At 38.0% G+C, this 17,803-nt stretch overlaps 1 protein-coding gene across 2 annotated transcripts in view; it reads right to left on the bottom strand.

The window, feature by feature from the left end:
- Positions 1-9,538: 9,538 nt before the first annotated feature.
- The window catches only part of QSER1 (glutamine and serine rich 1), a 34,557-nt gene continuing 26,292 nt past the window's right edge, over positions 9,539-17,803 (bottom strand). For both annotated transcript variants that reach the window (XM_033151634.1, XM_033151643.1), the window contains 6 exons: positions 17,421-17,623; positions 16,044-16,181; positions 15,023-15,120; positions 14,439-14,591; positions 12,671-12,766; positions 9,539-11,276 (listed from right to left, as the gene is read on the bottom strand). In XM_033151634.1, the coding sequence (XP_033007525.1) occupies positions 11,136-11,276; positions 12,671-12,766; positions 14,439-14,591; positions 15,023-15,120; positions 16,044-16,181; positions 17,421-17,623 (829 nt within the window). In that variant the 3' untranslated portion in view covers positions 9,539-11,135. The remainder of the gene's footprint in view (positions 11,277-12,670; positions 12,767-14,438; positions 14,592-15,022; positions 15,121-16,043; positions 16,182-17,420; positions 17,624-17,803) is intronic.

Raw genomic sequence — 17,803 nt, 5'->3', positions numbered from 1 at the left:
CCTAGGAGGAATGCTTCTGGTTTCTTAACAAAAGTCTTTTTAAACATTTTTTTCAATTCACTATATATCATTTCCCAATAATTTCTAACCCTTTTGCACTCCCACCACATATGATAAAATGTACCATCTTTTTCTTTACATTTCCAACAGGTTTTAGATCCCTTTTTATACATTTTTGCCACTTTCTCTGGCATAATATACCATCTATACATCATTTTCATATAATTCTCTTTCAATAATATACAACCTGTAAATTTTAAATTCACCTTCCACATCTTTTCCCAATCTTCAAGTTGTATATTGTGACCTACCGGTAAATCCTGAGCCCACTTTATTTGTGCTGATTTTACCATTTCATCCAGCGTTTCCCCATATAACAGGAGATTATACATTTTTTTTTAGTAATTTCGTATCACTCTCAATTATCTCTTTTTGAAAGTTTGACACTGTGTAGCTGAAACCTTTCTTCTTGCATTCCTTAAACTGTTCGTTTAATTGTCTATGATGTAACCAACTTTGTAAAAAAATCTTTAGTTCCTAATATTCTTTCAACTTTAACCTTTCCCCCCGCCTCTATTAATAATTCTCTGTACGTTGGCCAATTTCCTCTCTTACTAATAGGTTTTAATGCTAATGCTTCCACTGGCAAAAGCCACCATGGAGTTTTGGAGTTTTATAAGCGTTTTTCTTACTATATGATTATGAAAACATTTGTGTTTTTTAATCTTTCCCATACCATAAATATGAATGCCAACTAAATCTATTATCATGTCCTTCCAAATCTAATATTTCATCTCTCTCTAATTTAATCTAGTCCCGAATCCATATGATGCAAGCTGCTTCATAATACAATTTTAGGTCTGGAAGGGAGAATCCTCCTCTATCTTTAGTATCTATATGTATTTTGTATTTTATTCTCGGTTTTTTCCCATTCCAGAGAAACTTAGAAATATCTTTTTGCCAGTTTTTGAAGCAGACAAAATTACTTATTATTGTTACTGACTGAAATAAAAATAACATCTTCGGTAGTGCATTCATCTTTATTGCTGCTATACTTCCCATCAGAGAAAGATTCATTCTGTTCCAAATTTCCAAATCATTCTTAATCTCATTCCAAATTTTCTCATAATTATCCTTATATAAATTTAAATTTTATTGGTAAGCCAAATTCCTAGATATTTGACTTTTTTGTGAATTTCTATTTTTATGATCTCCTGCAATTCCTTTTTCTCCAATTCCTTCATTTTTTTGTTAATATTTTTGTATTTCCTTTATTTAATTTAAATCCTGCTACTCACCCAAACTCTTATATTTTTTCTAAATTTTGGTTCCTCAACTGTAATTACCTAGTCAACTGCAAATACTTTCAACTTAAATCCATTTCCCCCCATTCTTATTCCCACAATCTGGTTATCTGCTCTTACATTTCTGGTCAAAACCTCCAGGACCAGGATGAATAATAAAGGTGATAACGGACATCCTTGTCTCGTTCCTTTTTCTATTTTAAATTGATTCGTTATCACCTGGTTAATAATTATTTTTACATTCTGTTCTGTATATATAGCTTGTATCCCTTTTATAAACTTTTCTTCATATTCCATTTCTTCCATCATTTTCTTCATAAAATCCCAAGATATATTATCAAATGCCTTTTCCACATCTATAAACATCATTGCTGCTTTTTTCTCATATCTTACTTCTAGATATTCTATTACATTTAAAATATTTCTTATATTATCTTTCGTCTGTCTACCTGGAAGGAATCCTGCTTGATCTGGATGTATATAAACATTTAAGACCTTTTTCAAACTATTAGCTAAAATATTAGCAAATATCTTGTAGTCAAGAGGTAAGTACCTTTGAGCACATAATGAGACTGTTTCCTCTTTTAGTGTGTTGGTGTAGCTTAGTCACCACAGTTGTTTGACCAGGGAACATTAACTTCAAGGTGACTTTTAGCCAAACTACAGTACTTCAAGCTGTCAGAGTCAAGCGCTGTCATACATACTGCAGTCATAGGCAATGACTGGTCTGTGTCTTTCATTTCTAAAGGGCCCTCTCCCATCTGCTTTGTAACAATCTCTAATGCACGTATACCTGAGTCAAACATGTTTACACCTGATCATATCCACAAACTCATCTTCTTATAGGGCACAGAATAGCAAAGAAGAAAGAAAAAGCCCTGTTCCATTTCCTGGGCAATTTCTGTCCCAAATCCCAAATCCAAGTCTGATGTTTGTTGGCTATGGGTCTCAATGACCATGCAAAGTAGCAACTATGCTTGTGGCTAATCAGTTGTGATAATGGGATATTTGGACATGCTGTGCAATTTGGGCCTACTCCTAAAGGTTATTAAAATCTGGAATTTAAACAACTTGCAGAACAATGAGGTTTTGAGTTTTGACAATTTACTGTCAGGGAGTTGCTGAAATAAAATTACACACCAGCAACTCAGCCTCTGTAAAATTTTGAATGGTTCAGGGTGTTTATGCCTACCACACCAAATTTATAGACACAAGTAGCAGCATAGCAGCATAGCAACATACACTGTTAATCAAAGAACAAACTGAAAAAAATTATCTGCTTGTTACGCCAGAACATTCAGATCTAGGCCAGCACACAGTGAACCAAATGTGTTGAGGTCACACTAATCTTTATTTTGTTCGATGAAAAATGGATGTCAGTGCAATTGTAGTGTGTTGCTTCAGAAGCTTGAACCACTATTTTAAGAAAGAATTAATTTTATCTTTTGATAATTCAGACAGGTCCATTTATATGAATGAGTATGTTAGTTTTGTTATGCTCATCAATGTAATTTAAACCAAAAGGGCAACACTTGTATTAACAAGGGGTTTTCCACAAGACCCCCCCTTTTTAAATGCCCCTTATTTCAGATTGCTGCTCAGGAAAGATATTCATTTATTGTAATCCAGGAGAATGTTTTTCTTTGTTGTTGTTGTTCAGTCGTTCAGTCGTGTCCGACTCTTCATGACCCCGTGGACCAGAGCACGCCAGGCACGCCTATCCTTCACTGCCTCTTGCAGTTTGGCCAAACTCATGTTAGTAGCTTCGAGAACACTGTCCAACCATCTCATCCTCTGTCGTCCCCTTCTCCTTGTGCCCTCCATCTTTCCCAACATCAGGGTCTTTTCCAGGGAGTCTTCTCTTCTCATGAGGTGGCCAAAGTACTGGAGCCTCAACTTCAGGATCTGTCCTTCTAGTGAGCACTCAGGGCTGATTTCTTTGAGAATGGATAGGTTTGATCTTCTTGCAGTCCATGGGACTCTCAAGAGTCTCCTCCAGCACCATAATTCAAAAGCATCAATTCTTCGGCGATCAGCCTTCTTGATGGTCCAGCTCTCACTTCCGTACATTACTACTGGGAAAACCATAGCTTTAACTATCCGGACCTTTGTCGGCAAGGTGATGTCTTTGCTTTTTAAGATGCTGTCTAGGTTTGTCATTGCTTTTCTCCCAATAAGCAGGCGTCTTCTAATTTTGTGACTGCTGTCACCATCTGCAGTGATTGTGGAACCCAAAAAAGTGAAATCTCTCACTGCCTCCATATTTGTCTATATAAGCACAAAAGAATTAATATGTAAGTGTCTGATGAGCTTCAGGCACCAACTTAAGACTTGGTGATTTCGGCAAAGTGGTGTGGCTCCACCCCACAGGAAGCAGCCCGGGAGCGTGGGGCAACGGCGCCTGTCCCATCCGCAGCTCCCAAGCCTACCCCAATCCGCCAAATTTTAAAGGTGCCAACTATTTGTGGGTTTGGCTTATATTCCTGCCAATACGGTATATACTTTTTATGAGTTTGAAGCATAGAAATTAATAAAGAATACCAGCATTTATATACTGTTGACAAAAGTTTCTGCAATGTCTAAAATCCATTTATAACTTTGGGCTTTTCAAATGTTTGACGGGGTGAGCTGAGCTCTTCTAAATGTAACTAGGGTAGGAAACAGTGACATGACAAACTGCACAGCAGAGGCTGTGCACAAACTATACCTTTTAGAGCACATTCCAAGCATATTCATTCCCTTGAAGAATTCTGGGCACTGTAGTTTCTTAAGGGCTGCTGGGAATTGCTACTCTGTGGGGTAAACTATAATGCCCAGAATTCACTGAGGGAAAGAATGTGATTGCTTTAATGGTATAATGGGTACTACACACTCAAAGAGCGCTAGGTCTTAGGGAAGGCAGCTCTTGAAGTAAGGAGTGGGTAGCAAAACATCCTTGGTATCTGATCCCTTGCAGGGGAAACAAGGCAATTAAAATAGATTTGCAGAAGTTTAATATACTGAGGCTGCAGTTCTGTACACTCTGTACTGGGATTACACTGGAACTCAAGAGGGTACACTTTTGAGCAGACATATATATGTGCTGCAAAAGGTTTGGGCTGACCATGCTTGTGGAAAGGGTGAGGGTGAAATAGGAAAAGGTCAGGTCGCAATCTGGCTCAGATGCACAACCATGTGTTATTTGTGCCTTGCCAGTGGTGTAACAGGCAGGGAATTACCTTGTGAATTGCCCTGAGACCTATGATGGAGGATGGTATGTAAGTCGAAAATAAAACTAAAATAAAATAAAATAAAATAGCAAGCAAGCAGGATTTTCTTTCACAGCGGGAATAAATTTTGGAGTGACATGGTAATTGATGGGATCTTCCTTACTTTGGCAAGTGATGAGATGATGTTTGTGTCAATTAGCACAAACTGAGAAAGAAAATAATCAAGCAGGGGTTGAATACTACTTTTCTTAGATAGGCTTCATATTTCATGCTATCATTAAGAAAAAGTCAAGAAAATTGCTCAATTCAGGCAGTACGTCTAGATTTTGTTCATGCAGAATATTTCGCTACATCACAAGTTACTGTAGTCTTCACTGTATCTTTTTTAATTTAGTGTTTGGAGCAGCACTGACGTTTCACTTTATATCAGTGTGAGTTGCTTCTTTGGATCCTGTGTGTTGATCTTGGATTACACGAAATGGTTATTTACCATAAATATTTCATAAACATTCCAGTTAATTTTAATGACTCCTCATCTGCATCTTTCTCCAACCTATGAACAATGGCTTCATTCAATCAAAATGAAGCCATTCCGAAGAGACCAGCACAAGGAATACATAAACAGTTGCTTATGAAAATGTGCTCTGTGCCCATTATCTTTGAAGAGACAAGTAGACTTTCAGCATATAGGTCACATATCCACACAAGTTATACTACAGAAATACAGAATGCTTACTTTATTTTGCATAGTTTAAGCCTGCCCTTCATTATGTGATCTCAGTGTACTGTACAGTCATACCTCATGTTATGGCCGCTGCGGGTTACGTCTTTTTGGGTTGCGCTCCACGCTGAACCAAGTATCGGAACGGGTTACTTCTGGGTTTCGGTGCTCGTGCATGCACAGAAGCACTAAATCGCACTTTGCGCATGTGCAGAAGCGCCGAATTGTGTCATGTGTGCACGCAGATGCAGTGTTGTGAACACGCCTCCTGCACAGATTGCATTCACAACCCGAGCGTCCAGTGTATGTTACAATATAATTAAAATAAGAATTCCAAACAAGTTCAGTCATGAAAACCTCCAGACTTGCAGCAGTAGTGAACATCCCAAAAATCTCCAGGCAAAAATAGGTACATATTTGCCTAGTACCAAAACACTGGAAATATTGGTGCCAGTTGGGTTTCCAGGAGGAAAGAATTCCACAGGTGTGGAACCACCACAGGGAAGCCCCTATATCATATATAAGTGCAATTTTATCACATAAAAGCAGCAAATGTTATAAATTGCTCTGCTTCCAACATGACTTATACAGGGCAGCCATTCAGGTACTATGTGAAATACGTAAATTAGCTTGGATCCTTATAACCATGAATAGGAACTTGGATCCTTATAACCCCATGAATAGGAACTCTGCTCTCCGGGTTGTTTTTGCTGGCACCCGGTTTCCACCAATTGCCCCTTCATCTCCTTGTGTACCCCAAAGATCTGCTAAAGTGTTGTGGGCCCAGTTCAAGGGAGAAGGTGCTAGCCACAATCACCTAGCCACTTTTACCAGTGGGAACTTTCCTGAGTCAAAAGCCTTTCCACTAACAGAAGGAAAGCTCAGAATCCAAACCAGTGGTTGATTGAAATGCATTCTGCTGATATTCGAAGGGTGACAGATGGCCAACATTGATCAAGTAATTCATACTGATGGGTAGGCTAAGTCTTCCAAAGTAACAAACCATCACCGAATATCTGTAATATAAACAATGAAAATGTGGGTGCTTGCATTGAAAACCACCAAAAGCAAGACATTTCATGTCATTTGGAGCTTCTTGAGGCTATACCCCTTTAAAAATTAAACATGTGTGCAGCTGAGACAAAAGATGGCCACAACTATAATAGATATTAATGGCTTAGCAAACTCAGGTGCTGAGTTAAGAGGGTTATGTAGCCAAAATAGGGCTACTGATGAATAATAGGAACGTTTGCACAAATAGGGGGGGGGGAAATCTTAAGCAGGTGAAACTAATGGTTGCAACACTCCCCCAAAAAAACCTCGTTCAGGAAGTGGCCAATATGCCTTCATTTCCTGACAATTCTTGAATCACAGCATATGTAGCAGCAGTTTCTCTCCCATGTTTTGCAACTGCACCCTACCCTTCCGCCTTATAGGAATTCTGAGCTTCCAAAGGCAACTTACAATGTGGCACAGCTAAATGATGTGTGAAAAGTAGGGAAACTGGCTATATGTGCATGCATTCATGTCTTACATATATGTGAAGATTGTGGCCACCATTTGGTCTCCAAAACAGAGTCATATTTGAATCATTATACTAATGGAGTACTTTGCACATTTTCAAAGCCGCTTGCGTTAGTCACTCCCAATTCTTTCATTTTAATGTTTTCAAGCTTAATAAACCACTAAACAGCATTTTGAAAAAGTGTCTTTACTTTAATGAGCTTAGTAACATCAAATCAACAATACAAAAAAATGTGATTTATTTTTCTCAGCTTTATACATTATTGTGGACCACCTAAAAACTGGACTAAAAAAGCACCTCTCATTAGTCCTAAATGTTCGCAGTACATAAAAGGATAGATATCACTATGCGTTTTGTGAATGAAATGTGAACATTAACTTAAATAGCATAGATACATAGAAGGAAGTGCACTGTGTAATACTACAAAAATGTATGTTAGTGTAGGATGAAAAATGTTAAATTGCCATTAACAAATCTGAAGTTACTATACACTGATTTTCAATGTCCTAGTTTTGGCTTGTTTAAATTATTTAAACTATTTAAATTATTTTAAATAGTAGTAAAATTTTAAATATTTAAAATATATTTCCTCTATGAAGACCTGTTTATTGGAAGACAGTTTGAGTTTCCTTTTTAACATATATTACTTAAAGAAAAAGGAAAATGATACAATGTTCTGTTAAAGAAGGCTGTACAATCCAGTTGTATCACTTTTGATGCAAACAGAGGCTTAAAAGGAGAAAAAATATCAAATGATATACATCATTTAGAGATGTGGAAACAAAACAATGTTTGTTGGATTACCAATATGCAGGTGCAATTATTTAGTTTAGCACAGTGTTATCGATTTTTTTGTTTGCCCCCACTGATACATTTGAGTGGGTACTGAATATCTGGAAATCGCATGCATATCTGCAGCCAGCCATGTCCACATTCTTGCAGTATTATGAGAATGCAGAGACACAAGTGACGTGTGTGTACAATGTTGGCTGATGTATCCTATTCAAATCAGCTACATCACAATCCTAAATACAAAGTGGAAGAAAGTCTGAACGGTTTCAACATATATTGTATTTAGGTGAGGTTTCAGCTGCTCAAATCCTATAACTCTACTTATTGTAAGCGCACTGGCAGTTCTCCAAAGCATATCCAGTACTCTCTCAAAATTGCTACTTGCGGGGGGTGGGGGTGGTCCTTGGAAGGAAGAAAACACAAGGTGGTTGTCTAAGTCCAGCAACGTTCAATTTTAATCCCAGAATATTTAAAAAGTGTCTCTGAGCAAATAACCGTATTTCTCAAGTAACGCTGCTGTTACTCTGCCCCTTTATAGCTACAAAATATATACCCTGAATGCAGGAAATACACAATTATTGCTACAGCGAAGGCAAATTTCTTTAATCTGTTGGTATAAGAAGCCTAAAATCTTCACTTACATTTTATTTTGTTTTCCCAATGGCATTTCACTCTCCTAAACTTGCTTAATTTTACATACATAAAACATTGTCTGCTGAGCATGGTGATATTCTCTGTTGTTTATAGGAACCATGGAAGATGCTCAAAACTAATTAGAGGCTTCTCAATTAAGAGAGAAAATGACGGTGTGTAATTGTGCCTAGGAATACACCCAGGCCCCTAAAGCTGCAGACCTTTTCCTGTGCCACAGTCACAAAAGACATTGGCCTCACCAATGCTCGACATGAAGGCCACTAATAGGCCTCACCAATGCTCGACATGAAGTTGTGTACCCTAGAACAGACACTCCTTGCAGCGTACAGGCATTTTTTGACACAGGGAGGGCAAACAAGTTGATGCAAAAGAGTTCTCTGAAGGTAGAAAGTTGAACACCCATCTAGCAATACAAAACTGTCTTTTCCGTTCTACTCCCATATTCCTGAGAAAGTTTCTTATTTATCATTCACTTGATAAAGTTGCCACCAACTCAGCACGATCGTACCAATTACTCAGAAGTAAGTTCCATTGATTTAAATGAGACAGTCCTAGGTAAGTGGGCATGGGCTTTCATCCTGGGTCTACAACATGGGGCAACCCAGGCTCTTTTGTTTAATTAAAGTTTAATTATTAAACCAATATATGTGTAAGCTTGTGTTGAGATGTATATTACTTTGCTGTAGAAGAACACATTTTGTCAATTCTAAAATGAGAAGTATGGGAGTATCTTCCTCCAGCTGAGCAGGTTATTTACACGATGGCCCCAAGGATATTGCATCTACATTATAAAAAGACTTTCAAATATCTTCCTAACACAACATACTCTCACAGAGCAATGCTACATATGCCTGCTCAAAAGAAAGTCTCTGAAGTTCTACAGGGCTTGGATAAGCAGGTAAAAGATTGCAGCCTTAATTATGAATGAAGATGTACATTTGTTTGCAGGGAGCATGTATATATGCTGAGGTTTCCAAGATAATTCAGCAGTATTACACTTCTTTGTTTGCCTGAAATGTTTCTAGGAAGAGGATCAAGATGCAGCCCTAACACTGGTACAGCTTGAGTCTAGACCTTTAGTTCTTCTACAGAACTAGCAGAAATACAGCAAAATCACAGTCACAGTAATACAACTTGGCTTTTTCAGGGCAAGTGCAGTATGAAGATATTTTAAGACAAATATCAACAAGAAATTTACCAAAATTTTCATTGCATTTCCCCCCCCCCCATCAGAAAAATGGAGTACCACCACATCCTACAATATAAAAACCTTTTGAAAATGCAGAGGTAAACCAACACAATAGATATCAAGATCAAAAATGTTGTCCTTTGATATTTTGAAATCCTAGTTTAATTCATTATCACAGCCTTTCATTATTCTTTACAAATCTAAGGTGCAATGAACATATGTACAACTAAAGAAAATACACCGTGCTACATACAAGAATATCCTGATTGGCTAGTGAATGAAGAATCCTGCTTTCTTGGCTGAAATTAAGGCACTAAGTGGCAGTGAAAGGACAAATGAATTATATATATATATATATATATTTATGTATATATATTATCTGACAAAAGTACAATACGTTTAGTCCTTTTACAAATCCAAGCAGAGGACTTACACATTTTGAATCAAAGACTGAGGTAAGGCATTCTGTTGGCAGATGAAGAAATTTTCCTGCTGATCCGAGTTTAACACATCTGTAGTCTAAGTGGGACTACTGGTCTTACTGATTAAAAAAAAACCCAGCTGAGAAAGACAACTACAAAAGAACGTCTGAGGATTTGAAAAGGCACCAAGAAGCAAACAGTTCTGCCATTACCAATTTTTAAAAAATGTCAGCTGTGTTTAACACTGCATATAGTCTATCCAATCATCAATCTTCGGTATCCAGAAGAGAAATGTAGAAGCTATTCAATGAAAATTTCAATTATTCATGTTATTTTAGTAAGAAATTTATTTTCATTTATCAGAAAATAAAATGCAGTGTTTAAACACAACTTAACTTATAAAGCAAACTTATAAAGTCTAGTATGTCTTATTCCTGGTTAACACTGGAGGAAACCTGTATAAACAAAAGGATTATCTTAAGATACAGTTTACAATATGAAAATAATATATAAAAATGAACAGAATTTACTGAAAACCTTGAAAAGTGTATTACAAAGATACACAAAACAATTGTAAGCCACAATATTTTCTCTGTGAAAAATACAACTATTTGTGAGATAAAATGTACAACTGATTTCTTTCCAAAGGAAAAAAAGCACAGTATAAAGAAAAATACATTTTTCTTCAAAATAAAAAATGGGGAAATAGTTAAAGTCATTGTTTTTCATTACAATATAATTTGACACAAAATAGCCGTCAAAGGATTGCACCAACTCCATGTTCAGCCTCCTGAACATAACAGCAGTAAAAGGAGTCCATAAAGCAGAATGATAATTCTGAATTTGTGATGGCAATTATTCATATACAGAATTTCATGTCATATTAGCTCTGTTTGCAAAATGCAGAAGACTCTACTCGATCAGACAAATGTAAATATTTGTTTACCACCTAGACTCTTCCTAGTGTACAGAGCCAGAAAAAGCCATATTTTCAGTATTATTTTCACCGTAGCCCAAAAATATATATTTAGTGCATGCTTTGATCATTTCAAAAATAAACCTGTCATTTCAATACAAGAGTTTACAAAATAGAAAAAAAATCATTCTTCAGATTAAAAATGCAGTGAGGTTCATTTGTAGTTCCATTTTCATGGCAGCATAATTTTTCCTCATCAGAAGCCACAGAACCAAGAACACCACAGATTCCTCAGACTCAGAATAGTCTGGCATGACCAGATTAACCAGAGCTTCTCTGACCTTTCAGTTTCCCATGATGAGTGCTATAGAGAAAAAAAATGTAACATTTGGGACAGTGTCTGTTATGAACATTTCTGCTGTACATGATTCAAAAGTTCACCAAACTTCTCAAAGAGGTCTTCTACCCATTTCATATTTTTCATGCATTGCTGTACAATCTCCTCCTGGCCTAGATCTGCACTCTTCTTTTGAACGGAAGAAATCTATTGAGGAGCAATGGAAGCAGATTAGTTTGCAGATATCTATTCATTCTCAATACTCTCAGAAGTCAAAGGTCTTACGTTTTAGTGGATTTATTCAGCCACCCACAAACCACCTGTGACCAAGGGACAACCTCATAAACAAAATACAATACATTGCTACTAATGAACTTCCTTGCACAGCCAAATACAGTGGTACCTCGGGTTACAGATGCTTCAGGTTACAGACTCCGCTAACCCAGAAATAGTACCTTGGGTTAAGAACTTTACATCAGGATGAGAACAGAAATCACATGGTGGCGGTGCAGCGGCAGCGGGAGGCCCCATTAGCTAAAGTGGTACCTCAGGTTAAGAACAGTTTAAGGTTAAGAACGGACCTCCAGAACGCATTGAGTTCTTAACCCGAGGTACCACTGTATGTTCCTTGACAGAAAGCTGTTTCTGTACTCAAGAACAACCTACAATATTATTTAACGACTTTACACTCCCCTGCAGGTATGCAGCTTGGGAGTACTTCTGGATCCAATGCTGTCGCTTGAGGCTCGGGTGGCCTTGGTGGTGCAGAGTGCCTTTCCATTGGCTTTGGCCAGGTTGCTTACCAGGGCAAGATGGTTTGACCATATAATACCAATCCTAGCCTGACTGCATTGGCTGCCAATGAATTTCTGGGCCCAATTCAAAATGCTGGTTTTGACCTACAAAGCCTTAAACAGCTCAAGACTACACTACCTCAAGGACCGCCTCTCTCTATATGAAACAACTGGGACCCTGCAATCATCATTGGAGGCCCTTCTTCACATGCCCCATCCACGAGAGGCCTAGAGGGCAGGAATGTGAGAATAGACAATTTCTGTGGTGGCTCCCCATTTGTGGAACATGCTCCCCAGGGCTGCTTGCCTGGCACTTTATTATGTATCTTTAGACACCAGGCAAAAATATTCCTCTTCTTTCAGGCCTTTGGCTAATTATACAATTTATGGCCTTTAAAACTCTGTGTGAGTGGTGACAGGGAGTACTGATTTTGTTTGTTACTATGGTATGTATTCTTGTGTTTTTTTATATTGCAACCCTTTATAAAAATAACTAAATACCATAAATAAAATTGGCAAGTTTTTCTTTTGTCTGAGCTACCTGCATTCATTTCAATCCACAGAAATTGATCCATGACAAGAAGTTTTCAGAATAACCTTAACGTTTCCTGTTCAAAAAAGCTCTTGAAAACCCCATATTACTGTAACCAACAAATCTTAGTATTTTAACTAGTGTAACTTCCACAGTATGATTTTTATTATTTTATTTCAGAATTTATGAACTACTACAATTTATAGATAAATGTGACAGAATCAGATAGAAAAAAAATTAAAAAAATTGCTATCATCAACTTGATAAAAACTGACCTCAACTTTACACCTCAGAAACATGTGGTATTTGTAATGATGGAGTGAGTGATATAAAGAGCACAATGATATCTTTTCTGGATCTACAGCAAACTCCTGCAGAGAAAAATAGTTTTTATTAGCCATAAACTATGAACTGATGAGTTTATTGGTACCAATAATTATTCTGACCACTCAGAGATAATATGCACTTGTGAATACATTCATCCACACAAGGCCTGGGCCTAGATTAACCCTTCAGTTTGCAAATGGAACTGAGATCCAGCAGAGACTCTTGCAAAGTGGGTTGAGGGAGGCACCTGCTCATTATATTTCACCCTTCCACTGCAGTCCCTGTGCATCTTTTCACATTGTTCCAGTGGCTCTCCCACCCTCCATAGCGGCTTTTCACGGAACACAGGGGGACTGGCAAATATAACCTAGTTCCTGTGAATGGAGTTCACCATTCCCAGTTTATAATGGGACCCCCGGTTTAGTGCCAGCTAACACTACCCTGCGATTCTGCCTAGTAAAGCTTAACAGGGATTGGGGTGTTGATTTCATGCCCTTTTAAGTTTTACCCTGTCTGATGATGATGCCTGGCTCTGATGTGCTTCTCAGATATCACAATGGATGAACAGGTGAATGCCTATTTCTTGTTCACTCTCGGATTCTATTTTCTCTTAGGCATTTCACTCCCTTGTGCTGAATTCCCTCGGTCCAAACAGCACTGTGCAGCTGCCTTCAGTTTGCTGCTGCTGCTGCTGCAACTCCCCCATCTCCTTAACATTCCTCTCTCCCACTTCAGATAGGCAAATTGCAGACTATTTATTTCTGTTTCCTATATTGATTTTAAAAACCCTCGCAGGAAATGTCTTCCATCATTTTCACCTGGGTACCTTACGATGACATTCAACGAAAGTAGTTCAGTGGGGAAAATATTTGCCAGATAGTTAAATGTCTAGGGGTCGCAGAGGCACAGATTTAGAACAGAGATTTGGAGAACCACTGCAGTTGCTTACATACAGTTATTAACATGTTTTGATACAGGTTGAAGTCAAATGTGAAAGCTACTATGTAGGGGTTTAAAAAGGCAACAAAGTAAGTGCAAAGGAAGCTATAAAGAAAACTGTCAATATTATCAGCCATAATGGCAGACCTGGAACTATCAGAGAGATGCTTATAGTAAATCTGACTGCACATCAGCTTAGAAGTCCCATTTGAGTTCAGTGGGGCTTACCAACTCTCAGGGGTTGGTGCATGTAGGTCTGGAGCTTCCAGAGCAGCCTTTCTGAAACTTGGGTCCCCAAATGTTTTTGGCCTACAACTCCCATGATCCCTAGCTCACAGGACCAGTGGTCAGGGATAATGGGAGTTGTAGTCCAGCAACATCTGGGGACCCAAGGTTGAGAAAGGCTGCTCCAGAGGACCAAATAAAGAAAGGGGGGGTAGGTCAGTACTTTTGTGTGACGGTTCATTCGTAAGGAAAATGAATACCTCCTGTTGTGAAATCTTTCCTTCAGAGAGTCCCTTTTCTATTCTCTACTTCAACATATTTACTTTTTGAAGAATGCAATTTCTTACTGGGCTTCAAAGGAAATGAAACAATTTTTTAAACTACTGTTAAATAATTTATGAATTTCTTTTTGAAAATGCACAACTGGAAAGCATAAAGTTTAGTACCACATTTTAGATAATGCATGTAAAGAAGATGATTCTAGTAAGGATATTAGTGTTCCATTAAAAATATAGCAGCAAACCACCCCCAAATACTTTAAAAAACACATACCTGTGCTAATTTTGAGGCTGCTTTAGAAATCCTCAGTGTTTTCTTGTTATAAGCTTTGCCATTCATTTTGATTCTAGGAATTACACTCACTCCAGTTTTTGTTTTAGAATCTCGATTGATTACGGTCAGTTCAGGGAAGCTTTCCAAAGCAGCCTTAGAACAGAGCAAAAAGGCAGAAATTTACAGTCTGTGCAGGATTTTACTACGTCAAATTAATAAGCTACAAATTTTACCAGAATTGTTTGATAAAATAAGTCTTAAAAAGAATGCAGGAGCAATTACTGTTATTCAAGTTCTTAAAAATATATTGAGTTAATCCTGTTCAGGTGATTTACCCAATTAAGGTAAAAAATAGTTTCATATTAGGCTAACTGATGTTTACAGGAAGTCTCCCTTTCATCTGAAAATGCAGGATTATAGCTAGGCAATTTTTATCTGAAGGGATAGAAATATATACAAGAAATCCAATAGGAATTTGTGTTGCTGTTTTATTTGCTTTGTATGATTAGACATCACTTCCCAAAAGATGTCAAGCAATGTAAGAGCAGTAAATAATTAATAAAAACCACTTTAACTATCGATACCTTGAGTGAACGCTCCAAGCTCAATTTTGACAGCAGCCTTTTTCTATTGTCATTTAGCATGCCATCGATTTTTCTCATATGAGGCAAAAGCAGCTCATCTGAAAAAGCAGAACACAATATATGATACTTCAAAGCAAAGCAAGCACTGGCCAGAAGCACAAAGAGGTAGAAGAAGAAGAAAAGTTTGGATTTGATATCCAGCTTTATCACTACCCGAAGGAGTCTCAAAACGGCTCACATTCTCCCTACCCTTCCTCCTTCACAACAAACACTCTGTGAGGTGAGTGGGGCTGAGAGACTTCAAAGAAGTGTGACTAGCCCAAGGTCACCCAGCAGCTGCATGTGGAAGAGCGGAGACGCAAACTCAGTTCACCAGATTACGAGTCTACCACTCTTAACCACTACACCACACTGTACCTATAGAGTCACGAACAAGCTCAGTAAAATATACCCAGATGACTCAAACAAGTTAATCTGTATTTGTAATCTACATTTCAACCTATTTTGTATTTTATATATTGGAGTTTACTGTATACAGCAGGCTTCCTCAACCTCAGCCCTGCAGATGTTTTGAGACTACAATTCCCATCATCCCTGACCACTGGTCCTGCTAGCTAGGCATCATGGGAGTTGTAGGCCAAAAACATCTGGAGGGCCAAGGTTGAGGAAGCCTGGTATACAACTTAGATAATCAGTTTGAAGCAGTATCTAAACAAGCAAGATCTCTTGCTTGCCTAGATGGGAGGATTGAGGGGTGTGTGTATATAAACATTAATTTTGCATGACTGGAATTAGGCTACAATACAAAGAGTCATATCTCCCCTCCCATCTTTGCCTCTGCCCCTCCCACTATTGCCCCTCCCAAGGTTGCCCCTACCAGTGATCTATAGACTACCGTTTGGGACCCCTGAATTCTAAATGCTTGTGATCTCAAGCTGATGTCTTATCCGTTCCTTGAACAAAGATATCATATGGGAAACAGAAATAAGCTACACAAAGTGAAAGGTTGAATACACTGTACCATTGCTCCTCTCCAACGCCAGCATAGTATCTGGATCCAAGGCAATACTAACAAGCAGTTCCATATAGCTCCTAAATGTTTCTTTCATAGCTCTGGTGTTCAAAAAGCGAGCAATAATAGGAGCTGGAGGTGCAGTGTCTGAAATACATTATCAGAAATACAAATATATTGTTCCAATTGCATTTTGTTTACAGGCCTAGAAATTTATTACGATTCTGGTGACCTCTAGTGACCACTCAAAGAAATACAGGTATACCAAGATGGCTAGTATGCATTATTTTAGTAAGGACTGAGATGTTAAGATACTTAACAGTTGAAAAAAAAAGCTTCAAATAATTTAAACAAGAACAACAAAATATGGATTCTTACTGGATTAGTTATAAGCTGAAAAACAGTGCTTAGGAGGGGTTTTTATGATTATACTGCATTCAAATTCAAGCTTAAACTTTTTCTTCATTTTGGAAAATTAGCGTCCTTTGCTTTAAAAACCTAAATAAAACATCTGAAAATAACATGGCTGCTACAGAAGAATTAACCAATGCCCAAAAACACTGCAAGTGTCACTTAAATTTAAATGTTAAAGAAGTCATTCCTAATAAGGACAGTGGAGTGGAAACTTGGGAGAAACCTTTCTGCCTGACAGAAATTGCCAAAGGTCAAGCCAATCCAGAGAGTGTTACCGACCCTATAGCCAACACTGCCTGCCTCACCTCCTAGATGCCTATGTGTTCTTGAGCGTGCTGCCTGAAGAGAGTTGCAAATGTGTTGGCATTCCATGTGATTGGGCTTCCCGACCATGCGGGTTGCTTATACACGTAGAGCTGTATGCATGTAAGCATCCCTTCACAGACACTGAGATCAACAAGCAAACATTTGGTAACGTTGAGCTGGGTCCAAGAGGTGAAGCCCCTGTTCCCTCCTCCATATGCAAAGTAAATGCGTGCTGCCAATGTCTGCCTAAGACTCCACTCACCCCACGTCATGAAGCAATATATTAAAAAGTTGCCCTCTTCACAAATGGTGGCTTTGAAATGTTCAGAATTGTCACGAGACAAAACGGCAAATGACATTTTGTGACGCCATGAATTTTTGTTCTACTATAAGGGGGGAGGAAGAGCAGTACCAAAAGCAAGAAGAAAGAGGCTGAGCCTCAAAGTGGTGCCAATAATAAATCTTTACAAAATATAGTTTTTGCAAAATAAAGTCCAATGTGTTTCGGTTAAAAGCAACCTTCTTCAGGGCACTTATTAAGAGTAAGGTTTTCCTATCAAGTTAGCACCTCTCCACCAAGTTTTGCTGAGAAATTTGCAAAGCTTATTAATTTATTTGGAGATATTACATAATCAGAATATCTAGTTTTGCCATTGTGGCACTTACCTTCCTCGTCACTCTGGAGTTGAGGGGCAGGGGGCAATTCTTCTTTCCATGTTTTCCGTTTCTTTGGTGGTGGTTCTGCCTTTATCTTTGGCTGCTTAGCTTTGGGTTTCACTACAGAAACTTTTGTTGTTGCAAGTGTAGTTTTTGATGCTGGAGGCTCAGGAGGTTTATTGATGCTAGTGCTTGGCTTACAATGGACAGGCCTACAAATGGAAAGACAGAGTAAATGAAAGGAACTACTGCGAGTACGAATTTCACTTTTATAAATTAAATTAACCTCATTTAGGTTATTCATTAATTTAACCTCTATTGTTCTCTCTGCATTAATGCCTTTATGGACTTTTACTCCATTTTCACCTGTTTAAATGATTTAACTACTGGGA

The sequence above is a fragment of the Lacerta agilis genome, chromosome 1, assembly GCF_009819535.1.
Source record: "Lacerta agilis isolate rLacAgi1 chromosome 1, rLacAgi1.pri, whole genome shotgun sequence".
Taxonomy (NCBI): Eukaryota; Metazoa; Chordata; class Lepidosauria; order Squamata; family Lacertidae; genus Lacerta; species Lacerta agilis.
The sequence above is the reverse complement of the archived record's forward strand: the minus strand, read 5'-3'. Positions and strand labels throughout refer to the sequence as shown.